The sequence below is a fragment of the Leuciscus leuciscus genome (assembly GCF_965113295.1).
Source record: "Leuciscus leuciscus genome assembly, chromosome: 4".
Taxonomy (NCBI): Eukaryota; Metazoa; Chordata; class Actinopteri; order Cypriniformes; family Leuciscidae; genus Leuciscus; species Leuciscus leuciscus.
In genome coordinates, this window is record NC_138728.1 from 49,784,430 (window position 1) to 49,811,161 (window position 26,732).

The 26,732-nt window shown below is 41.5% G+C and overlaps 1 protein-coding gene across 3 annotated transcripts; it reads right to left on the reverse strand.

The window, feature by feature from the left end:
- Positions 1-713: 713 nt before the first annotated feature.
- Positions 714-26,637, reverse strand: LOC309497049 (uncharacterized protein). 3 transcript variants are annotated; one of them, XR_014205319.1, is made up of 5 exons: positions 26,376-26,637; positions 25,051-25,154; positions 24,545-24,664; positions 23,622-23,715; positions 714-859 (listed from the first exon to the last, which is right to left on the reverse strand). XR_014205319.1 is itself a non-coding variant. In XM_082167310.1 (4 exons), the coding sequence occupies exons 1-4, from the start codon at positions 26,533-26,535 to the stop codon at positions 23,683-23,685; spliced, it is 417 nt and encodes a 138-aa protein (XP_082023436.1). In that variant the 5' UTR covers positions 26,536-26,637; the 3' UTR covers positions 22,681-23,682. The 3 variants fall into 3 exon arrangements, 1 of the variants encoding a protein (XP_082023436.1); XM_082167310.1 differs by lacking the exon at positions 714-859 and having other exon boundaries at positions 22,681-23,715; XR_014205320.1 differs by lacking the exons at positions 23,622-23,715; positions 24,545-24,664; positions 25,051-25,154; positions 26,376-26,637 and adding an exon at positions 4,763-5,640.
- Positions 26,638-26,732: the final 95 nt, after the last annotated feature.

Here is a 26,732-nt window from a genome sequence, read left to right on the forward strand (position 1 = left end):
ATATTTATATTTTATATTTATTCATTTAGCTGACGCTTTTATCCAAAGCGACTTACAATTGCTATATATGTCAGAGGTCGCACGCCTCTGGAGCAACTAGGGGTTAAGTGTCTTGCTCAGGGACACATTGGTGTCTCACAGCGGATTCGAACCCGGGTCTCTCACACCAAAGGCATGTGTCTTATCCATTGCGCCACCACCATTCACCACGCTGTATATTTAGCTACCTCTAATGGCAGCATATAGGCTATACCTATTATGACTTGACAACTGAGCGTCAACGTTGAATGCGTCAACGTTACATTTGCATAAGCAGTAGGCTATACCCTAGCCTACTATTTGATTGCCAAATTGAAATATTAAACAGAGCAATACAATTACGTTATTAACCGGTTAATACACATAATAGGCCTACACGTTTCTGTACAGAATGATTAAACTTTCTGTTTTTTTGTCTAACCTTTCCCAGCTCCATTTCTTTATCATGCGAAAGACACGGATCTTGTCTGACGCTTTTTGGAAGATCTGCAGGATATTCTGGAACATTTCTTTCAATGCATCTCTGACCTTATTGTATTTATCACGGTTATTTTGGTTTTGGTTCAGCCAGCGATCTCGGGCCATTGGGTCCACATACACCTCATGGTTCACCATCTCTCTGGCGATGGAGTTAATCCGCCGAAGAGTCTCCTGGATCCTGTATCAGTGCCTAACTGCACACTCTTTCACATGGTACAGAGGAGGCCAGGGTACAAAGAAACTGTAATGCCAATGTATAAAGGTGGGGGTAGATTTGTTTCTGCATTCTCCAGTATTCTCCAGTATTCAAGTGGATCTTCAGCTCTCTGTATGTTTGTCTCTGTAAGTCACCAAAAGTGCAAAGATTTTACAAAAACAAAAAGACACAACAACAACAAAACATAATAGCCTAAGTAGTGAAAAATACATTTTGGTTATTTAAATGTAATATATTGATTAACTTTCAAAGTACAGCACTCTCCTCACAAACCCATCAACCAGACTGAGGCAACAATGACTCCTTAAATACGATCTGGAGTTCGAGCCTTCTGACACCCAAAGCGAAACGCGCACGTGATTGGACAGAAAGTGAGGCTTCGTTTGTCGTCGATCACGTGACTCTAGTAAACCAATACACACCCCTATACAAGGCTTCACTAGTGCTTGTGTGATACGCGCATCGAAGCTTCAGTGTCATACGTAACATCACTACTGGATGAGCTTCTGCAAGCATATGGAGAGTATGAACACATATTATTATTATTATTTTTCAAATATCGGCTGCAGCAGCGAAGGACAGAGAGTTAGCTAGGGAGAAAATAGCTGCTCAATGCGTAAGTTTACATTTTAATTACTGTTCTACAGTGATGGGTGTAATTAATTACCAAGTAATCTAAATACTGTCATTTAATTAAAGGGATTACTCTTAATTCTTCTGTAATTTAAAGTAAAATCTGATGTAATTGCATTAGACTATAGAACAATTCTGTATATTTAACACATTTTTCAAAGGTATATTTTTAATGTAACCTTCTCCCTCTACACACTTTGGTCAATTCAAGAAAAGTTATTGCAATTGTATATTAATTTGAAAGCATTAAAAGTGCAGATTCTTGTCTCCTTGTATTGTTCAAGTGGTTGAGGTTGATATGGGATTTAGTAATTAGTATTAAGTAGACCAATACTTTCTAAAGATAGTCATTATTACATTAATCACTGTTGAAGATGTCATTTGTAGTTAGTAATTCATAACTATTTTAGAGTAACTTACCCAACTGTTATAATATCAGAGGTGAAACTGGAAGAACAGAATGTTATTCAACCTTATTTTAATTTTCATGTAGGTGCAATCCTGCAGGTGTTAAAAGAACATGGCAGCAGCTGAAAATTAAATATAAAAACATAATTCAATCAGGTAAGGCTTGAGCATATCATGGGTGTACCTGACTTTACAAAAATTTGACATATTAAATAGCCTAACTAAATAGCATCCAGTGTCTAGCAGTGCAGCAGCATTTTTGGCTGAGGGAATTCCTGGAGGGACTTCATCAGAGCCAATCACTCCCGAAGATCCAAGGGCCTTCATAACATGTAAGAGGTTTACATGTGTGTTATTTCTTATATAGGCTATTTTTGATATTTCCATTTATTTTACTTTGGGTTGGGTTTTTTGTTGGTCCCAACAGATTCTGATGGTAATATCTGTCTTTTGGAGCCTCCTGTCCCAACAGAACCCCAGGCAGTTGTAAGTCGCCTACTCAATACACCAGAAATTATGACAAATAGTGTTATAAAGTGTACTCGACCAAATGCTCATCTTCACAGGACGATGGGGATAAAGAGTTTCTGCTGCCACAGAAAGGCCTACAGAGGTAATGTTAATATTATGTGTCTACACATCAAACAATCTACACATTCACATTTCTTCACATTTTTATGTGGAGTAGCCTATAGAATCTAAGTTTAAATCTAAGTATAAACGGGTATTCTCATCTCTCCCCCGGAGTGTGGAAGAACAGCAGGAGCACGGTCCATCAACTGCTGGTGCACAGATGAACACAGTTCAGTGATTTTCTGTAAATGCCACAGTTTAATTCTGTAGAATTTGTTTAGAACTATATTATGTAACTCTAATCTACTACTGTATTTTCAGTTGGCAGTAGGGGTGGGCGATATGGCAAAAATATCATATCACGATTTTTTTCAGGAAAATCACGATTCACGATTTTATCACGATCCTTTTTTATGTTGGTTTTACTATTTTGTGACTGAGCATTACAGCCAAACTAATGTCCATATTTTAAAAACAAAGCCTTAGGTAACAAAATATAAAATAAAAAAGAATGGCAGACGGGGCAAAGATAAAAATATTTGTCATTATTAGGGCCCAAGCCCTGAAAGGGCGAAGGCCCTATTGTTTCCGTAAGGATTTTTTTTTTGTTTTTGTTTTTTTGTTGTTGTTGCCTTTTTGTCACTTTTGGGGCCCTTAACATGCTCAAAAACTCTTGAAATTTTGCACACACGTCAGAACCTGCCGGACTGAAGCATTGTCACTTTCAAAATGCTTTGAAATCACTCTCTTATTTTTACTCGATTTGCTTCAAACTTTATGTCTATAATGTAGACACACGGCAGATGTAGACCTGTGAAAGGATTATTGATATCTTAGATACTGTTGCTATGGCAATGCATCAAACTTTAATATTCTTTTTTGATGCATACATTAACTGATCTTGATGAAACTTCAGCAGTGTGTTCGTGGTAAGAGGCCGATCACATGTATGTAACTATTGTGAGTCAAAGTTATAGCGCCACCAACTGGCAGCAGGAAGTGTGTCACTTTCTAAATGCTTTTGACAAAAGTGAGGGGGTTAATTTTATGTACAGTCACAAAAATCAGTACACATATTGGTCTCATCGAGCCGGACAATTTTCTAATTTACAGTAATTAGATCCTAGCAACAGGAAGTCAGATATTTTGGTTTGAATGTGGGTTTCTTTGCAAAATCAGCCTCTGAATTTTTACCCACTCCTCTTAAGTGGTTTATTTTATTCCCACCAAACTTTTTCAACATGATGAAAATGCATTAAAGATGCTAAATTGTAAACAGATAATAAATATCTCAAACGGTTTTGCTATGGCGAGGGATTAAAGTAAAGTCAAAAAAGGAAACACTAAAAACCTCCTATCTTCTAAAAATGTAATTATACACCATTTATTTCTATATAAAATTATACAAATATCAGAACTAAACCCATTTTATTCTTTTTTTTTTCAATTTAAGAATTGTTTAAGTTTAAAAACATCCAGAATGTTTTTTTAGTCCAAAAAATAAATAAATTGTCATTCATAGTGCTATACTGCCCTCTTGTGTTCAAAGTCAGGTAGGCCTATTGTATCTATATAAAAATATACTAGGTATGTGACGGTGAGGAATATTTTACCACCGGTTAATCAACGTGTGACACCGCTGGGGGCTTTTGAATTGCTAACTTAAAAAACGAAAGTAAAATATGTTCGTCCGCACTGACATGGATAATGGTGCAGAGCGAGCGTTTTCAATGAATTCCTATGGAATTAGTAATGAACTAAAAAACGTTCGCTCTTCTCTGCCCGTTCCTCGCCGTGGACGCACACCACATATATATATATATATATATATATATATATATATATATACACACACACATATATATATATATATTTTTTTACATACACACATATATATATTTTTTTACATACATACACATATATATATTTTTTTTACATACATATATATATATATATATATATATATATATAAATATAGCCGCGAGCAGCGATGGAGGGCCCAAGCCGGTGACACCGCCACCCCGGTGGCTTTAGTGTACGGTGGCGGTGCGGTGCCACCGGCTTGGGCCCGCAATCGCTACTCGCAGCTATATTTTTCTTTGTTATTAAATATTAAGATCAAAGACACACATTACACATACACAACTTAATATACAAATTAAACAAACAGTGCTTTATGTTTTTAGCTACAGTATTTAACAGTAGCATTGAAGAAAGTAATTAAGTGAACAAATATGAAAATAAAACAAAACATAATAAACTTTTACATAAACACTGAAATTAGGTAATTGGTGGTCTTTATCTTTAGGCTGTATTTAATTCACATTTGTGTGCCATTGTTTTGTGAATCTCGTGTCAATTTAGAAACCTTTCAAAAAATCTGTTTCAGATGATAAGAGCCCTGTTGCGTACACAGGGTGTGCTTGTTACTCGGTCCAGGGTGCGTGAGATGTTGACACGGGTGAATCCTACTGCTGCTGCAAGGAGATGGAGCCGGACAGTTGCTTCTCGTTACGCGTTCCTGGAACAGATTCGGACAGTTCTTGCTCTTTAGTCGCTCTCTCTGCCATGCAAGACTTTACTAAGATGTTCTTTAAATTATAGAGCTGTAATTACCAATCATAAAAGCTACAGAAACACCTCACACAGAACAGAACAGACACATTTTGATTACATAATCTTTTCCACATCTAAGATTTTTCTGGATTGTTCTATATGAACAAACAAACAGAAGAATGTCTCGGAGAACATAAATAGTTTGACTCTTAGGTTCAGGATCATATGAACTATTTTATAGGGTTCTTTTGAAATGACATATTCTTGGTGTGACTTTTAGGTCTTAAGGGTTCTTGTGCATTAAAGTAAACGTGATGATCTATAGGTTCTTTATGCACCAGTACATCCATGGAACATCAGGCTCTAAAAAGTCTGGAAGTACTCATTTTAAGAGAGGAAATACTCGCTGTTGTTGAAGAAATAAAAATGCAGCTTACCTTGTGTGTGCTCGTACCAACAGATCTTCGGAAAACTTTCGTCTGAAGTCCAGTGTTGTTTCTTAGCTGGTCTCCTCCCCTTCTCTCATCTCCTCCACTCACTCACTCACTCTCTCCATAGACTCCCACGTTTGGGAAAAACGGTCCAAGAAGGAATGTGAGCTCGGTTAGAGGAGGAGTTTCCTTCACAGCTCCACAGCTTTGGGTTAGTTAAAAATGGGCTTGAGTTTGTGTCCGCCCAAACCCAGAGAAAGTCTGTTACATAATTACACAACACTCAATGCAATAATGTTCTGATATGATATTTCCTGTTGGATGAAACACAGACCACCCAGACAAACATCAGTTCTCACCCAAATCCCCTGTGAAGGGTTTCAATCTTTCCGCTCAACCAAACTGAACTATTTTTATCTTGTTCTGTACATTTGTGGTTTTATTTATTTTATTTAGTATAAACAGGCTAAATACTCTAATAAGAGGAAAGGAACATTTAGTAATTTAATACAATATTTTATGCATCTTCACGTGCTCTTAATATCTGGGTCATTCCATAAAAAATTATGTTGTCTTTTTCCAATTTTGTGTCCTTCATGAACATAAAAAAAACAATGAAAAACTAACGCCAGCTTTTATGTGTTGTTAGCATAGCCTATAAATGTCTTTTGTCAATGAGGATGCATTATTTTAAAATAATAGTGTATATAATTATATATATACATGTAAGGCTCGCTATATTTGTCCAATTGCCGGTTCGCCAATACACGGGGAAGGTTTCACGCGTACTGTCCTCACTCATGCAAAGTATTGGTTGGTTAAATTTGTAATACATTAATCATATGTATTTACTCGTTACTTCATCTGACTCCATAAATGAAAGGTTTTAATAACATCTGTGCCTCACTAAAGGTGAGCAAATGTATGACAAAATCAGTTAGAATAATCACATGTAACAATTTAATATTTCAGATATCAGAGATCAATTCCACAATCAATTCAAATATCTAGAACATGGTTATACATGTTGCCTACCTGAGATAGAGAGAGAGAGAGAAAGGGAAAGAGAGAGAGAGAGAGAGACCACCTATTCCATTCGTACCCAGCAAAGAAGACCCAGAGAGCCCGAGCACACCTTCCTTTATCCTCCTGACCAGGTGACATGGGGGATGGGGGAGACCACCCTCAAATGGCTTAACCAGTTTCCTCCTGACCAGGTGACATGAGGGGTGGGGGAGACCACCCTCAAATGGCCTAACCAGTTTTCTCTAAACTTCTATAAACCTTCTTACCTTTTATTTTATCTATCTGGATATGAGATATCTGTACCACTCACTTTGAGACATTTCAAATGACACCAAAAACATAACAGTCAATGTTAAATATTCACATTAAACCATGTTCTTATGTGAGTTCCTAGTTTCTGAGAGGAAGTCAGGTTGTATGGGGAGGTCAAATGTTAATTAGCCAGCAGCAGAGCCATAGAGAGAAAGAGTTGCGACACTCCCATAGACCTCCGTTGTAAAAAATGGCGGCGCTTTTAACCGCCTACTTCCGGGATTTGAAGATCGGATTAGTTCCAAACACTGTCATTTGGGCGTTGGACACCATTCACTTACATTGCTGCGTGTCGAGTTGTTCCAGAGGTAAGTTTCTGAAATATCGACCTCTTTTGAATTGTCAACTGTCTATATTGTATCAGAGGCCCTTTGCGATGTTTATACTGGTCTTCATTTGTACATGCACAGCGTAATTATTTATATTTTATGTTGGTTGTTTCAACCAATTTTCAAGCTCTGCCTGCTAGCTAGCGCGACTTCGTCAGCTGTGACAGTAAGAGTTCGGTAATGAATCGCTACCACCTTTATAGCAACTTTTATTTAAAGCTGCAGTCGGCAAGTCTGGCAGATTGGGTCGATTAGCCAAAATTTTGAATGTTTACAACTCTCATGCCCCTCCCCACTACCAGCGAGCACCCTCCCATCGAGGTCGTGCTTGTCAGTGCGTCAATGTGCGTGTGTACCTGATTTTCTGTGAACGCGTCCGTCTCTTCAGCATCTATCAACACCATGGACTCGGAGGTAGGCTGCCCTGGCTAATCTATCCATAGATAGCAATAACCGAGGAATTGGAAGCTTGTTAGTAGATTTTCTCTCTGCCATCACGCTTCATGCAATCTCCAGGCGAACTTCAGGCGTGGCGTGCGCGAGTGAGGGGGGATCTGTGGCGTGTGCACGACCTGTGATTGACAGTCAGATCTCACACCCCCCTGTGCTGATTGGACCCGATGATCCGGGAGCGGTGGATTTTTGCAAAACAAATAACACGCTCCAGGTGGAGTTAGAAGCTCTGGTTTTTTTCTAAAACCATCTTATTTATGTTTTTCTGTCGGATTATAGTGTCAATTTCACTGAATATGATCAAAAAAATGTTGCCGACGGCAGCTTTAATTACATTTTTTGGGATATACTAACTTTTCATTATGTTTTGTTGTCTTGAGGGAAGCGGCTTGTGAGAACAATGCTGGACCTCTAGGATTGTTATGGCCATCACCTGGTCTGTTTCATGGATCACCTGCCCCTGGTTTTTGTTTTTCTTGTTCACACACAAGCACACATTTTTGTTGTCTGTCATTGTTTAATAAAAAATATTTTATTTGAAAACCTTCATTTGTATAAGCCATGCTTAATTGATGTCTCAATAGCTGTAACAGAAGTTACAAGTGTTTTGTTAGTTACTTGGATTGAGTTACAGCTACCCTTACTCTTAGCCTACTCTGTACACTAACCCAGAGCCATAGAGAAAAATCTTCACTCTGCACTTACCTATATACCCAAACATAAAAGCGTAAATTCGTTTTTAATCTGTTATAGTTTTGATTATATGTGTATGGCTTAATCTTAAAATTATATTCTTAGTCTTAACATGATCATGTTTCACGTTGTGGTCCTGGGGGTGGCCACTTTCATCAGAAGAAGTGAGCTAGCTTCTAAGCGAATTCTGAACAGACCGCCACGGCAGACCTAAGCAAAATCACAGGAATCAATAGCCTAATACGCCCAGTTGTGCTAAAATAAATATCATGAGACGTCCATCATCAGATGAATGATATGGAAAAGTTAAGTTAGAGCCGCTAAAGCCAGTGCTACTACCCATGCGAACATGAACACTAAGCTTTTCCCTCCAAAAATATAGCCTAAAACTTATCTCCAAATGCAAAACTGACATTAACAAAATGCAATAATGCAATAACAGCTGAAAAAGTACTTGGGTGTGTGTTTTATTTTATATTTACCGTTCAATAATGCAATCGCTGCTGTCTGTCCAATAGAAGAACATGACAGCCAGCGTATGTTTTGGAACTATTGGGGCTTACATGAACCACGTGACAGCCATAGCGGCGACATCAAAGAGTGTCGCAACTCTATCTCTCTATGGCTCTGGCCAGCAGGGCCCTTTTGTCCCATAAATCAGGCCTCAACCAGTATTTTCAGTCTTACATACATATACATTATTATACATATATTATACATATATTATATATACATATAATGTATGTTATATGTATATATAATATACATTATATATATATACACATTACATATACATTAATATATACAAAATATATATACAGTGGGGCACATAATCCTGCTCGTTTGTCAAGTCAAGTCACTTTTATTTATATAGCGCTTTTTACTATACAGATAGTATCAAAGCAGCTTCACATTGATAACATGAAAATAATACAACAAAGTTTGTTTCTAGAAGAAAATTGCATCGTCGTCCACCCTTAATAAGGCAGATCAATAATATTGTTGAATATTAAATGTCCCCAACTAAGCAAGCCGAAAGCCAAGGCAACAGTGGCAAGGAACCAAAACTCCATCAGGTCATTGAATGGAGAAAAAAACCTTGGGAGAACCCAGGCTCAGTCGGGGGCCAGTTCTCCTCTGGCCAACGAGCGAACAGTGTATGATTATGATCCAGGCAGCATTACAGGTCAGAAGTCAGATTGGTTGTGTCGATGAGGCCTTCACAGGGCTGATGAGGCTGGCACTTCAGGGATGTGTCATGGTTAGGGTCCAGGTGGAGATCCACCATCTGATCTGGATACGACCGGGATCCACCTCACTTCAGGAAACGGAGAGACTGGTTGACACTTCAGGACTGCGTTGTCGTCGTGTCCAGGCGCTGGTCCTTCATCAGATCTGGATACGGCCTGGATCCGGTGGACTGCGTTAAACCTCGGTATAAACAGAGAGACTAATATTAGCGTTTCTTCTTATGATGTAACGAGTACATCAGGATTTATGGGAAGTGTTCCCGGTTCCGGCTGGCCTAATCTATGCAGCATAATAGAATTATAAAAGTCTATAATGTGTATGCTAGGTCAAAGAGATGTGTTTTTAATCTAGCTTTGAACTGACAGAGTGTGTCTGCTTCCCGGACAATGTTAGGAAGACTGTTCCAAAGTTTTGTTGCTAAATAGGAAAAGGATCTACCGCCAGCAGTCCATTTTGATATTCTAGGTATTATCAACTGGACGGAATTTTGAGATTGCAATAGACGTGAAGGACTATAATGCGTTAAGAGCTCGCTCAAGTACTGCAGAGCTAAACCATTTAGTGCTTTGTAAGTAATCAGCAATATTTTAAAATGTATATACAGTAAAATAATACAGTTATTATTATCACAATAATTATTACAATACAATTATTCAAATTCTTAGTGTTAAGCATGATAATATGGTAGCATATCACACTGAAGTAGGCTGATTTAAAATGAACATTTATTTAAAATAAAAGTTCTTCTTTTGGCAGAATTACATTTCCTTAATAGGCTAATCAGAGGCTTTACTCCCTTCAAACATAAATTGTCAATGTTTCATTACATCACTGTTTGAAAACACTCAGAATAATTTTTTGTTCAGTTCATTGTTCATTTCAAATTCTTAAATTTAATCAATCTATTAAATTAAAATTATAAGACACTAGGCTGTTACCAATCAAATTAAATAATTTACACTGAAAAATTAAAACTGTATTAAATGAGACTTTGAGAGTGTAAATATTTTTTCAATATACAAATAAGGAATGTTGAAAAGAATGATAGGCTACTTTGAAACTAAACCGCCAGTATGAGCAAAGAGTATAGAAGTACCAAGAGGCGAAACTCCGTTGCAGTTTTGACAACAATCGCTAGATGGCGCTGCTGTTGCGCTGTCGCCATTTTGGACTGAACCAACGGCTTTACCGTTAGTACAACTACCATATACAGCATTAACATTATGTCTGGAAATAATTGGAAACAAAGAAAACAGTGTTCTGCCATCGACTGCAACAACTACCAGTGTACAACCAATCAACTAGCATTTCATAGATTCCCCAAAGATCCAGAGAGGTAAAGTAGAAAAGGTTTTTATTAACGTTAAAGTGAGCTAACGTCAACGATAACGTGCTGTAACGTTAATGTAAGCTATCCCATAACCGCAGTAACAGTTTGCTAACGTTATGTATTTGGTCGAAATTGAGTCAAGACTCGAAATGGGCTTTTTAAATCGCATATTTTTTCTTTATTAATTAATTGTTATCACTAAATTAACCCTTTAACTGTCGAGTCCTGATATGTTTTCCTTGATTGGTTTTCCCTGAAGAAAATTACGTTGTTGAAAACGAAAGTAAAAGAGCGATGCTCCTTCATTGCATTTTACCGTGATGAGAGTTCCATGTCTTTATTAAGAAACTTCTTAAAAGGAAAGGAAAGGAAAGGAAAGGAGAGGAACTTCCTGCTCAGCTTGGACCCTCTTGCTAACTGCTCCGCGCTTTGCTCTATCGCTTTTACATTTTATCTCTCCCATATTTTCATATTTTATTTCCTTTTATCACCTAATTTTAACTTCAGCAAATCAGCACAGTGCTCAAACGACAAAGTTTGGATTATTACAAAAACGCAGAATTCTTTTACCCGACCAGCTTACATTCCGGGGAAAGGAAAACACAACTGCCTACACTCATAAGGATAAGAGAGAAAATGCCTCTTCTGGTTCAAGAATCTACTTGCTGCACTAACTTCTTGAAACAAAGTTACGTACGGGACCACCAAACCAGACGGAACATACAACAGAGCTTCGTCATGGACACCCTCAGCATATAGCCGGTGAGTCCCATGAAACTAGTGCTCCTCAACAGGTAGAGAAACAAGCCGATCGACTTACAAATCGATGGCACAAACAGGGAGCGAGACCCAAAGGCACTCGAGACATCAGATTGTCACGAGCCTCACATATTACCGCAGTAGCATCCTCTACCCCAGATACAACTCTGACAAGGATAGCAAACACTGGTCTCCTACCACCGCCTATACATCTTGAGAACAGATTTCAAGTACTAATGAATGTAAATGAGGAATCCCCAAACGTGATGAATGTGATCGAACACAGACTGAATCAGCCTGTAGCTAACACTGATGCTAACTGGCGCTCAAGGTCGAGCAGACAGCGGCACTCAGCTCAGAGCGCAGCCGAGCCCAGGACTCTGATAGTGGGAGACTCCATAATCAGAAACATTAGCGGCAGGGATACAACTACATGCTGCCTTCCACAAGCAACAACTTCTGATATAAACAGGGAACTTCAGAACATTCTGATGAAACAGAAGACTGCAAATCGACTCACCATTCATGTGGGGAAGAATGATATTCATAAAGAGCAGTCAGAACTCCTTAAGAAGGATTTCAATGAACTTTTTGAAACACTTAAAAGACTGAAAGTTCAAACATTCATCAGTGGACCACTCCCAGCAAGAGGAACAAACAGGTTTTCACGGTTGCTTGGGCTTAATACTAGGGATGTCCCGATACCACTTTTTCACTTCCGATACGATACCGATGCCGCAGCTTTGGCTATTTGCCGATACCGATATCAATCCGATATTTTTATTTTATTCTTGAACTAATACTACTACTAATAAAATATATGGAAGCACTTTGCTCAATTAGCCACATAAAAACATCTCACTCAAATGGAGAACAAATACTTCTCCAGTATATAGTCCACAACAACAGCTGATAATGAAAGACTGCCACACTTTATTCAAAAGACCTTGAGATATGTTTGGTAACCTGAATGAATTTAAAATTAATTTGCTATATTTTAGATCAATATATTTGTTTCCTTCAAATTTTTATTAACTTTAACTTTATTCTAATCTGAATTATAAATAATTTATTTCTGTATAAAATAATACTACTTTTAAAAACACATTTGATTTTCTTTTTTAATCAATGTAGAATGTGTAAATTAAAAATAAACAGATTAGTGCTCTGTTTTAGGACAAGAAATGAAAACCAATGCAATATGATGAATGTCCAAAAGATGAGATCATTTTTGCTTTTAAACAGCGTGTGTGTGTCTGTGTGTGTGTGATTTTGGTTGGGTGACAGTTACAGTTTGACAAGAGTTTACAGTTTGACAAAAGCACAATGTTGTGTTTTACACAAATATAAGTAGGCTAAACACTTTTTGCCGTTTTAATGATGTCCTGTATGAAAATGACGGAGTATGTTTTTATGTTTCCACTGTTCGATGGCGCCCGTGCCTCTCTCTCTCTGACACACACACACACACACACACACACACATTCCAGCATTGCAATCTTGACATCGCAGCCTGTTCATTTTGCTGCATTCACACCAAACGCGAATAGAGCGTCAAATTCGCGTCTAGTTCGATGATTGAACAGTTTGAATCCATTCGCGCGTCCAAAGCGAATAGGACGCGCCGCGCGCGTATAATGATAAAGCGAGCATTTGAAGCGATATAGACGCGCGTTCAGAGCTAAGGCAGGGCTACAGATTAGGTGTCCCTAAAGAACCCGCATATGTCTATACGCGAGTTTATTTTTATACCGTGTATTCTATGTGTAAATCCATGCACCCCTAATAGGTATTGGATCATAGGTATCGGATCATTTTTTTTCTCCCCTCCGATATCCGATCTAGCGTTTTGGGCCAGTATCGGCACGATACCGATGCCGTGGATCGGATCGGGACATCCCTACTTAATACATGGCTGCAAAAAACCTGCAATATAAAAGGAGTGAACTTCATTGACAACTTCAATCTTTTCTGGAGTCAGAGACAACTGTTTCATCGGGATGGCCCTCACCCAAACAAACTTAGTTCAAGAGTGTTAAAGGACAATATCTACTTCTCCCTCAATCATCCTTCTGCAGTGTGTGCCAATCTGAACGGCACACACACACCTGGACACAGTATGAATGACCACGGGACTTCACTTCAGCAGCAAAATGGACATGCGGTTGACATATCACACAAGGACAATGATAACACCACTCCGCCACAACAACCTCTGCTCACGGACACAATCTCAGCTGAGCCCTGCCCACAGAGCTCACCACAGACAGACACATTAGAACTGCTCCAAGATTCAGCACCCAAGGACGACTTCGTTTTTCGGTTCGGTTTGAATATCGTTATACCCCTACCTGCCACTGAAGCTAGATCTGTGTCTGTCAAGAAGAGATGCTTAAATGAGAACACTAGTGTACTATTTATGAAGGCAAAAGTGTGTTAAACATACCAAGCTTAACACCAAGCATATCTGCAGACTCTGTTGATTTTCTCCTTGATTCTTTTAACTCAAAAGTTAAAAATGTAATTGATGATATTGCTCCTGTTAAAGTCAGGAAGAAGACCTTTTATTAACGTTGAACATATTGAGCAAAAGAAAAATTAGTGCCCCGTTTATCGGAACGAAACTGAACGATACAGCTCACGTACAGCGGCCTATAAATAATGTGCACGCGAGTTTTATTTATTTTTATACCGTGTATTCTCTGTGTAAATCCATGCACCAAACGTACGTTCAGTACGAATACATGTACCGTTTGCACTGCTGTTGAGTTTCTCCAAGGTGCTTTTTGTCTGCCACTCTTCTTCCTGACTTTAACAGGAGCAATATCATCAATTACATTTTTAACTTTTCAGTTAAAAGAATCAAGGAGAAAATCAACAGAGTCAGCAGATATGCTTGGTGTTAAGCTTGGTATGTTTAACACACTTTTGCCTTCATAAATAGTACACTAGTGTTCTCATTTAAGCATCTCTTCTTGACAGACACAGATCTAGCTTCAGTGGCAGGTAGGGGTATAACGATATTCAAACCGAACCGAAAAACGAAGTCGTCCTTGGGTGCTGAATCTTGGAGCAGTTCTAATGTGTCTGTCTGTGGTGAGCTCTGTGGGCAGGGCTCAGCTGAGATTGTGTCCGTGAGCAGAGGTTGTTGTGGCGGAGTGGTGTTATCATTGTCCTTGTGTGATATGTCAACCGCATGTCCATTTTGCTGCTGAAGTGAAGTCCCGTGGTCATTCATACTGTGTCCAGGTGTGTGTGTGCCGTTCAGATTGGCACACACTGCAGAAGGATGATTGAGGGAGAAGTAGATATTGTCCTTTAACACTCTTGAACTAAGTTTGTTTGGGTGAGGGCCATCCCGATGAAACAGTTGTCTCTGACTCCAGAAAAGATTGAAGTTGTCAATGAAGTTCACTCCTTTTATATTGCAGGTTTTTTGCAGCCATGTATTAAGTAGGGATGTCCCGATCCGATCCACGGCATCGGTATCGTGCCGATACTGGCCCAAAACGCTAGATCGGATATCGGAGGGGAGAAAAAAAATTATCCGATACCTATGATCCAATACCTATTAGAGGTGCATGGATTTACACATAGAATACACGGTATAAAAATAAACTCGCGTATAGACATATGCGGGTTCTTTAGGGACACCTAATCTGTAGCCCTGCCTTAGCTCTGAACGCGCGTCTATATCGCTTCAAATGCTCGCTTTATCATTATACGCGCGCGGCGCGTCCTATTCGCTTTGGACGCGCGAATGGATTCAAACTGTTCAATCATCGAACTAGACGCGAATTTGACGCTCTATTCGCGTTTGGTGTGAATGCAGCAAAATGAAGAGGCTGCGATGTCAAGATTGCAATGCTGGAATGTGTGTGTGTGTGTGTGTGTCAGAGAGAGAGAGGCACGGGCGCCATCGAACAGTGGAAACATAAAAACATACTCCGTCATTTTCATACAGGACATCATTAAAACTGCAAAAAGTGTTTAGCCTACTTATATTTGTGTAAAACACAACATTGTGCTTTTGTCAAACTGTAAACTCTTGTCAAACTGTAACTGTCACTCAACCAAAATCACACACACACACACAGACACACACACACGCTGTTTAAAAGCAAAAATGATCTCATCTTTTGGACATTCATCATATTGCATTGGTTTTCATTTCTTGTCCTAAAACAGAGCACTAATCTGTTTATTTTTAATTTACACATTCTACATTGATTAAAAAAGAAAATCAAATGTGTTTTTAAAAGTAGTATTATCTTATACAGAAATAAATTATTTATAATTCAGATTAGAATAAAGTTAAAGTTAATTAAAATTTTAAGAATAAAATAAAAATATCGGATTGATATCGGTATCAGCAAATAGCCAAAGCTGCGGCATCGGTATCGTATCGGAAGTGAAAAAGTGGTATCGGGACATCCCTAGTAGTTACTATGTCTGATTTCAAAGAAATTGATGGCAAAATTTTGGAAGAAACCGTACAGCACCTTAAAACATCAACATGCGCCCTTGACACACTTCCCACATCTTTTTTCAAAAGTGTGTTAAACAGTTTAGAAGCAGATCTTTTAGAAGTGGTAAGTGCCTCACTTCTCTCTGGGAGTTTTCCAAACTCCCTGAAAACGCCTCGGTTACGACTGTAACCTCGGTTCCCTGAAGAGGGAACGAGCGTTGCGTCGAGAAAATGACGCTGTGGGAACGCTTTGCGTGATGACGTCTTGAAGCACATGTAAAATCAGTCCAATGGTGTGGCGGAACGTCAGAGGCGGGTGACGTCACGTACCAGGAAGCTATAAAAGCCGGCCCGAAACAGAAAACGAAAGCTTCGTAAAGTCTGAAGTCGCGCTGACAGGCATGAAGGAGATATGGCAAGGCGACGCAACGCTCGTTCCCTCTTCAGGGAACCGAGGTTACAGTCGTAACCGAGGCGTTCCCTTTCAAGGGAACTCCCGTTGCGTCGAGAAAATGACGCTGTGGGAACGTCTATACCAACGCCTCCATAGCTACAAATGTCTGTCCTGTGTGAAATCCGAAGAGCAGCACTAGGAAGACAAGACATGAGACCCTGGAGCAGAGTCTAGATCCAGAGAGTAAAACCTGACGAAAGTGTGCGGTGAGGACCAGCCTGCCGCATCACAGACGTCCTGTAAAGAAACTCCTGAAATAAGGGCCTTAGAGGCCGCCATACTCCTAGTAGAGAGCGACCGGACAGCCAAAGGAGAAGGCTGTCCAGCCGCCTCATAAGCCAGTGAGATAGTCTCAACCACCCACTTGCTCATCCTTTGCTTAGACACTGGACCTCCCTTGTTAGGGGAGCAAAAGTCACTTTTACGCCACAGGGCAGCTCTGTGGACATACGCGTCTAACGCCCGAACAGGGCAAAGCAAATTATTCGCCTCCTGGTCCGATTTCGAAAGGGAGGAGGACCTCCAAGTGCCACGAAGGAAACGAGATACCAAGGGGTCTTTCCCCACAGACATTCCACCCAAAGGACTGTGGTAAGCACCTATGGCCGCCACATAGACCTTTAAAGTGGACGGGGTCAGACCTGCAGTGAACCGTTCCTGCAGGAACTCCAGCACTGTACCAATTGGGCAGTGGACTGGGTCCAACCGACGGTCACTACACCAAGAAGTGAATACTCTCCACTTCAGGGCATAAAGTTCCCTCGTGGAGGGAGCTCTGGACTGTAGAATGGTCTCAACAACCTCGGTTGAGAGACCTGACTCTATGAGCTGGGCCCCCTCAGAGGCCAAGCCCACAGGTTCCACAGTTCTGGCCGAGGGTGAAATATCGAGCCCTCTGCCTGGGACAGAAGGTCCCTCCTGACGGGTAACTCCAGAGGATGCCCGTCGAGGAGGGACACAAGATCGGGAAACCCGGTCCCTGCGAACTCTTTCCAGAACTCCCGGGAGCAGAGCAACTGGGGAAAGGCGTACAGACGTAGCCTCGGCCACGTCTGTACCATAGCATCCAGTCCCAGAGGAGCTGGATGCGTGAAGGAGAACCAAAGTGGACAGTGAGACGTCTCTCGAGACGCAAACAGATCCACTTAAAATTTCCATATCAGCTCCACCCCCTCGGGGGTGGAGCCACCATTCCCCGGGCCTCGGCCCCTGTCTCGACAGAGTGTCTGCTCCTATATTCTGGACCCCGGGGATGTAGGCTGCCTTGAGTGACAGCAACTTCCCCTGGGACCACAAGAGGATATGGCATGCCAGCGCAAACCCCCTTGATATAGGCGACTACCGACGTGTTGTCCGTATGTACTACACATGGTGTCCCCTGAGACCTGTGATAAAGCTCCTCAGAGCCCGGAAGACAGCTAACATCTCTAGGCTATAGAATGCCAGGAACGATGATGGTCTTCCCACAGACCTTGAGATGAGCGACCCACAGGATCGCTCCCCAACCCGTGAGGGAAGCATCCGTCGTTAGCAGTTTGCGACGACAAGGAGCTCCCAGCACTGGGCCCTGGGACAGGAACCAAGGTTTCTTCCACATAACCAAGGCACGTAGGCATCACCGCGTGACCTTGATTGTGCGAAATGGGTTGCCCCTCGGGGAAAAACCCTCTGGTCCTGAGCCACCACTGCAGGGGCCTCATGAGCAGCAGTCCAAAAGGTATCCCGTTGGAAGCTGCTGCCATGAGACCCAACAGTCTCTGAAACTGTTTGACAGTGAGTAGCTGGCCTAGCTTTACACTTCTCACAGCTGCCAGGATGGAATCGAAGCGTGGCGATGACAGGCGCGCCTGCATCGACACTGAATCCCAAACCACGCCTAAAAAAGTGGTCCTCTAAAATGGAGAAAGCACACTCTTCTTGGCGTTCAGCCGTAACCCCAACTCTTTCATATGGGCGAGAACAACATCTCGATGTTGAACCGCCATCTAATGCGACTGAGCTAAAATCAATCAATCGTCGATGTAGTTCGTGATGCGAATACCCCGGAGGCGCAGAGGCGCCAGAGCTGCATCCACGCATTTGGTGAAAGTGCGGGGTGATAAAGCAAGGCCGAATGGAAGAACTCGATATTGGTATGCTTTGCCCCCGAAAGCAAACCTCAGAAACTTCCAATGACACGGACGGATGGAAATATGCGTCCTTGAGGTCTATCGTGACAAACCAGTCCTCGGACCTGATCTGTGGCACGATTTGTCTCAAGGTTAACATTTTGAACTTGAGCTGCATGTACTCGTACAGAACTCGAAGATCTAAAATGGGACGCACTCCCCCGTCCTTTTTTGGAACTATGAAGTACCGGTTGTAAAACCCGGTTTCCCTGTTGGAGGGGGGTACATATTCTATGGCCCCTTTCTCTAACAGAGTGTTTACTTCCTGTTCCATAACCAGAACCTGCTCGGGGCCCACCACTGTGGGCAGGACCCCCATAAACCGCGGTGGGCGTTAATAGAATTGTATCTAATACCCTTTTTCCACGGTCTGCAGGACCCAACGAGAAACATTTGACAGTAGCTTCCACGCTGTCAAAGATTCTACTAGAGGTACCAGTCTCTCGAGACTGGTTTCTGGATTTTGTTGCTGTTGAGTAGTCGGTTCGTCGCCCTGTAACGGCGCACCGGCAGGGAACGACCAAACAGACTGCTCCAGCACCCTCCTCAGAGGGGGCGGGCATCCCGAGGCCACTACGTTTCCGGGTGGACCTTGAGATATGTGCTCGCCGGAGACCGCTGCGCCCTGTAACACCGGAGGCGGCAGGGTTGGCAGAACGGTCCCCTGAGGGCACCGAAGAGAGACGGCACCGTATTTTTCTCCTGCTGTTGAGTAGTCGGTTCGTCGCCCTGTAACGGCGCACCGGCAGGGAACGACCAAACAGACTGCTCTAGCACCCTCCTCAGAGGGGGCGGGCATCCCGAGGCCACTACGTTTCCGGGTGGACCTTGAGATATGTGCTCGCCGGAGACCGCTGCGCCCTGTAACACCAGAGGTGGCAGGGTTGGCAGAACGGTCCCCTGAGGGCACCGAAGAGAGACGGGCACCGTGAAAAGAGGTGTTAACCGCTCTGCTTCGGGGGGACTACCCTCATTCGTCCTGAGCCCTCAGACATCAGGACTTTTCCCCAGCAGCCTTCTTGGCGGTAATAACGGTCCGCAGATCCGTTTTACCCCTCGAAGACTGCTGGGTTTGAGAGCGCCCTCCGTGTCCCCGAGATTTTTGTGGGGGAGCACGAGAGGACACACTCTGTTTTTGAGTGGCACGATGTTCAGCGCTCTTTTTAGAGGAGTGAGGCTGCTCCCGCTCAGCAGCCTCAATGAAAGAACGGCGGGGGAGAAGTTTTTGTAATGCAGCTGCCTGTTTAGCAGCTTCCTGAGATTTAGCTACCGCACTGTTTACTGCATCACCAAATAAACCAACAGTGGAAACCGGAGCATCTAAGAGAACGAGCTTTTCTTTCTCTTTTATATCGCTCAAATTGAGCCACAGATGCCTCTCAGTGGCCACCAGGGCTGCCATAGACCGCCCGATTGATTTAGCGGTCTCCTTGGTGGCCCTGAGAGACAGATCTGTGGCTCTGCGTAGTTCAGCCACTGTGTCAGGACCAATTCCCCCGCCCTCCTCTAAATCCCCCAATAATTCTGCCTGATAGGCTTGCATAATAGACATCGTATGCAGACACGCTGCAGCTTGACCAGCGGCTGCATACGATTTATGAACCAGAGATGATGTGAATTTTACTGGCTTAGAGGGAAGTGAAGGAGCTTTCAGGGAAGATGCCGTTGCTGGAGAGAGATAGCTCGCAAGCGTCTCCTCCACCTTCGGCATCTCCCCATAACCATATTCTTTATATTTGTGAATGTAAGAATAGTGGGATGTTTGTGGTGCATACACTCTGTATGAAACCGGTTTTCCCCACGATTTCGACACCTCGGTGTGGAGATCGGGGAAAAACGGAAGGCTTCTTCGCTGAGGCTGTGTACGAGATGGCAGGAAGCGTTCGTCGAGCTTACTTTTCGAACGAACGTCCTGCCTATCCTCTGGCCACTCAATAGATAGTCTGTCAACTGCTCTAGTAATAACATCGAGCAGTTCCTCAAACGCATGAGACTGAGGTGGCGAATCCTCAGACTCAGCTTCAATACTCACAACATCCAACTCCTCAGAGCTGGACAGTTGCAGTATTGGTGCCTCTATCGGGGGGGAAGAAACCGCAATGCGTGCTTCCACACCCTGATGAGAGGCACTGGATCTGTCAGATTGATGCTGAGATAAGGCAGAGCCCGTCTCAACATCCACTGACAGATCCATTTGCGAACCCCAGGTCTGAGATCGCCGCCGAGCCTCAGCCGCGGCGGGACCCGAGCCCTGGGGAACGCGATCGGGATTGAACCGAGCCAAGCGGGATCGGAGCGTGCGCAATGGAAGCGCGTCGCAATGCACACAGTCACCACCCTCGAGTGCTGACTGGGCATGCTCCTCACCCAAACAAACAACACAAAGAGTGTGAGTATCACCTCCCGTTAAATAACGCGGGCAGGGATGGACACACACTCTAAACTGCTGCTTGCTCGCCATACTGAATATATATATATAATATAGACAGACAACACCAAATAACAAGGACAGATTCAACACAGAGCGCAACTGAAGACTCAGAAAGCTTTCGTTTTCTGTTTCGGGCCGGCTTTTATAGCTTCCTGGTACGTGACGTCACCCGCCTCTGACGTTCCGCCACACCATTGGACTGATTTTACATGTGCTTCAAGACGTCATCACGCAAAGCGTTCCCACAGCGTCATTTTCTCGACGCAACGGGAGTTCCCTTGAAAGGGAACTGCAGTTGTCAAGCCCCTCCTGAAAAAGAGCAATCTGGATAAGACCATATTAAGCAACTATAGACCGATCTCAAATCTTCCTTTCATAGGCAAGATCATTGAAAAAGTTGTCTTAAATCAGCTGAACAAATTCGAATGGATACTTTGACAATTTTCAATCTGGTTTCCGACCGCACCACAGCACAGAGACAGCGCTCATAAAGATAATAAACGATATTCGCTTAAAGGGATAGTTCACTTTGAAATTAATTTTTGGTATGTTTTAGCTTACCTCAAGGGCATCCAAGATGTAGGTGTCTTTTTTTCCGCAGTAGTTTCAATTTTGATATTTTTAGGTCAAACCGTTCTTGTCTGTCAGTCATATAATGCAGGTCTATGGTCATTATCTCAAAGAGCATGTAAGTACACATTGATGGCCTAAGACACGAAACGAGCGGTTTGTGTGAGAAAACGAACAGTATTTATATCGTTTTTACCTCTTATACACAGCCATGTCGAAGTGATCTGATCTGACGTGTACGCAGACTGGTGCATAGATATATACACACTAGATGTCGCCTTGTCTACAGCAGTTCATTGGAACGAATGTCTTTAAGGCGACATCTAGTGTATATATCTATGCACCAGTCTGCGTACACGTCAGATCAGATCACTTCGACATGGCTGTGTATAAGAGGTAAAAACGATATAAATACTGTTCGTTTTCTCACACAAACCGCTCGTTTCGTGTCTTAGGCCATCAATGTGTACTTACGATGGGGAATTGTTTAATTTGGACGACGGGGAATTGTTTTAATTTGGACTCTGTGCATGCTCTTTGAGATAATGACCATAGACCTGCATTATATGACTGACAGACAAGAACGGTTTGACCTAAAAATAAAAAAATTTAAACAAAAAAAAACTTTCTTCAATTAAACAAAGACAAAACTGAAGTCATTACGTTTGGAAACAAAGATGAAGTTCTCAAGGTGAACGCATACCTTCACTCTAGGGGTCAAACAACTAAAAATCAAGTCAGGAATCTTGGTGTGACACTAGAGTCAGACCTTAGTTTCAGTAGTCATGTCAAAGCAATAACTAAATCAGCATACTATCATCTAAAAAATATTGCAAGAATTAGATGCTTTGTTTCCAGACAAGACTTAGAGAAACTTGTGCATGCTTTCATCACCAGCAGGGTGGATTATTGTAATGGACTCCTCACTGGCCTTCCCAAAAAGACCATAAGACAGTTGCAGCTCATACAGAACGCTGCCGCCAGGATTCTGAGCAGAACCAGAAAATATGAACATATCATATATCATATGTTTAGCTATGCATTTACTGAATGAGCACTGTGCCGCTGTTCGTCCGACTGTTTGTACTGTCCTGTATTTTATTTTATTTTTCTAAACTGTTTTAATTATTCTTATTTCTTTTAATTATTTTAATTTCTCCTATGTAAAGCACTTTGAATTGCCATTGTGTATGAAATGTGCTATATAAATAAACTTGCCTTGCCTTGCCTAATGTAATCGTTTGGTTTTAGCCAGGTTTCTGTCAAACACAGCACATCTAGATTATAGTCTGTAATCATATCATTAACAATAAGTGCTTTTGAAGTAAGGGATCGAATATTCAGCAACCTGAGCTTTATCATTTGTTCATCAGTATTATATTTGTTTTTTATTTGATGAACATCAATGAAATTTTTACCCTTGAATGGGTTTAGGAGTTTTTTTGTATGTCCTAATTTGGGGAACAGACACAGTCTCTATATGATGATATCTAGGTGAAAGAGGCTCTTTGTGATGGGATTTATCTGACCTTGGTGACGTGAGACAGCTAGCAGACGGTCGGTTTAGCCAGTCTGTCTGCTTCCTGACCTGAGGCCCAGATTGTCAAGTTTGAGCTCTAAGACTATGTGCCATATTACTAGAGAGAAGAGCAGCACCATCCCAGGAGGGATGAATACCATCTCTTTTCAACAGGTCAGGTCTGCCCCAAAAACGTTCTATATTATTTCATCACACCCTCTGGGCACTACGAATAGCGGGTTATGCCTTTTTGCCTGTCCAACGCTCCAGCGGTATTCCAGGGCTACATGAATGAGGTATTTTGGGAGTTCCTCAATCGATTTGTGGTGGTATACATCGATGACATCCTCATTTACTCCCGAGACCTCTCTGAACATCGACACCACATCACTTAGGTCCTTGAGAAACTGCGAGCTCACCAACTTTATCTCAAAACTGGAGAAGTGCGAGTTCCACACCACCTCTGTTCAGTTCCTGGGATATATCATCGACCAACACGGTACAATCTCTGTTCTACTTACCTGCGATACTCATCTTCAGTCTGTGTTCCTGTTTACCATCTGCCATCACCGCTGATCTCATTCATCTTCCGTTCTCCAGCCTGGTCACCTCCATCTGCAAAAGACATTCTGTTATTTCTCCAGCTGAGTTCATTATTCAATTCCACATTGCCTATATCAACTCAATTATACATCTGATGGTTCCGTGCTTCTGTTCCAAATAAATTACTGTTTATTCTAATCACCTGTCTGATTCATCTCTAAACCTGACACCCTGCTTCAACACATTTCTAACTTCTAGCTTGAAGAGAATGACTTACAGTCATAAAACCAACTGTAAAATGTTCAAGTAGGTGTCAGGCATGATGCAAACTTTTCAGATAGGCCTAGTTGATATTAAAATAAATATGAGAACATACAGTAGACCTACTGAAAAATAGCAATATTTACACATGATTTGACAGTTTATTTGATTAAATATCAAAAATCTAAAAGGTGTGCGTCATGCCCAAAATAAAATGGACCGAAAATTGCATGTCGAATATTATAGGTTGTATTTTTAAACGGAATGAATATTTTGGAAGTGAAATCTGAAAGGTGAATATGGATTGTTGGATTTTTGTTAATGAAAACGTGTGTGAAATGTTTTAAATTGAAATATTCACAGCTTAAATATACAACCATGTTGAATTTCAGCCCATAAAAATGCAAGCAGGGTTAATAAATGCAAGTAGTGCAATTCAACAAGCTTTTTTGTTTAAAAAACATTTGTCATTTATTTTACTTCCATACACAAATGTTATATTACCATGTGAACAATTAATATGGATGAGGTGTAGATGGATACACTGTGCAGAAACATCTACACCAGTAGTGAAGAATCAGTGTTCCAACAGTGTGCACTTACAAACTTTAAACACACAACTTGCATCTGACAAACTTACCTGTGTCCTTGGTCGGTGCCATGATTGAAGCACACCGGTGCACGACAGTGGGGTTGGCACAGTTTTCAGCCCCATGGTGCAGTAATGAGCCGTTTGAAACAGAAGTGCTACCACATGGTTGCATAAAGCCATTCCAGCAGCACACGAGCAGGAGCATCCATTTAATTCCACAGGTTTAACGGCATGCAGCACAATTTAGAAATGGAGAACACAAGTTTGGATGTTTAGGCAATACAGTAAGAAGCATTTACTTGATACTAGGAACATTACTGTGAAACTAGTTTGAACAAAATTAAGGCAACAGCAGCAGGACAACAAAAAAGGTACATCTGCAACAGCAGAAGAACTGAACAAATGCACCTGAACCTGTGTAACGTTAGGAAAATCTGATGAAATCCAGCAGGGATCAGAAAGATTAGGCTACTATCTACATGATGTCCTGTTGATAAAAGACTACAGGAAACCAGTAAAGCAAATTGATGAGTAGGGACTAGAGCATGATTTCGGACTCCTGACAATGTAACCTGCAGTGTATGTGGCTCTTCATTCTTTCGCATAGAACGGTAGCAGCTTGCCTGCACTACCACTTCCTCACTCACTAAATCTGACACTGCAGTAAAAAGGGGAAATATTATCACATCATACTGAAAAAGGATTCAATATTTAATGTTAACCACATACAATTAACCTTAAAGGGATAGTTCACTTTGAAATTAATTTTTGGTATGTTTTAGCTTACCTCAAGGGCATCCAAGATGTAGGTGTCTTTTTTTCCGCAGTAGTTTCAATTTTGATATTTTTAGGTCAAACCGTTCTTGTCTGTCAGTCATATAATGCAGGTCTATGGTCATTATCTCAAAGAGCATGCACAGAGTCCAAATTAAAACAATTCCCCGTCGTCCAAATTAAACAATTCCCCATCGTAAGTACACATTGATGGCCTAAGACACGAAACGAGCGGTTTGTGTGAGAAAACGAACAGTATTTATATCGTTTTTACCTCTTATACGCTGCCATGTCGAAGTGATCTGATCTGACGTGTACGCAGACTGGTGCATAGATATATACACACTAGATGTCGTCTTGTCTACGGCAGTTCATTGGAACGAATGTCTTTAAGGCGACATCTAGTGTATATATCTATGCACCAGTCTGCGTACACGTCAGATCAGATCACTTCGACATGGCAGCGTATAAGAGGTAAAAACGATATAAATACTGTTCGTTTTCTCACACAAACCGCTCGTTTCGTGTCTTAGGCCATCAATGTGTACTTACGATGGGGAATTGTTTAATTTGGACGACGGGGAATTGTTTTAATTTGGACTCTGTGCTTGTGTTTTGAGACAGTGACCATCGACCTGCATTATATGACTGACAGACAAGAACGGTTTGACCTAAAAATATAAAAATGTAAACTACTGCGAAAAAAAAGACACCTACATCTTGGATGCCCTTGAGGTAAGCTAAAACATACCAAAAATTAATTTCAAAGTGAACTATCCCTTTAACCTGTGATTCTTAAACAGCCACAATGGCATTTCGGAACATTAATGTAGCCAAAGTGACCATCCAAACTTCGCGCCATTAACGTTAGCTAGAGCCATTTGGGCTCCTCAGGCAAAAGTTTAATAATCACTGACACTGACATACACAAGTGAAAGCCAAAATATCTTAATAGCATTAATAATCAGTCACATTGTTCTAACTATTCAATAGGATACCTTTTTTTGGCTGTATTTGAACCTATCTAACAAGCTGACGATTAGCTTATTAAACATAACAAGCTAGCAATCAGCGAGAACTCGCCAACAGAATTCGAGCCACTTACCTCTATAATTAAAGATAAAATTCTCGTAGAAGAACTTGTATCCTTTCTCCAGCTTGGAAGATTTTACCTTGGAGTGTTCATTCACGAGTCGCACCACATCGTCTTGACCAACTTTTGGGAGATGCGAGAGCGAAGTAGTCCAGCGATAACAGGCAGCCATGGTGAACGCAATAACCGGAAGACGCAGTACACTGCTTCACGGCTACTTCCGGCGTTCTATTGTTTTGTGATAAAGGCCTATTCAAGAGATACAAATGTTAAATAAAATATAAACACGTTAAACAAAATAAACGTTCTTTCTCAGACGTGGACAGGCTCTGAGTTTCTGTCAGGTTGGTGTTGGACTTCTGGCTTCGG

Bases quoted from the DNA above. Each gene is read 5' to 3' on its own strand.
- LOC309497049 (XM_082167310.1), bottom strand. From the start codon at position 26,535: ATGGCTGCCTGTTATCGCTGGACTACTTCGCTCTCGCATCTCCCAAAA. The intron at 24,665-25,050 runs CGAAATCATGCT...ATGGCTTTATGC, and splicing joins AGGTTACATTGTCAGGAGTC to AACCATGTGGTAGCACTTCT. The intron at 23,716-24,544 runs GTAAGTTTGTCA...TGTCTTTTGCAG, and splicing joins GGCACCGACCAAGGACACAG to ATGGAGGTGACCAGGCTGGA.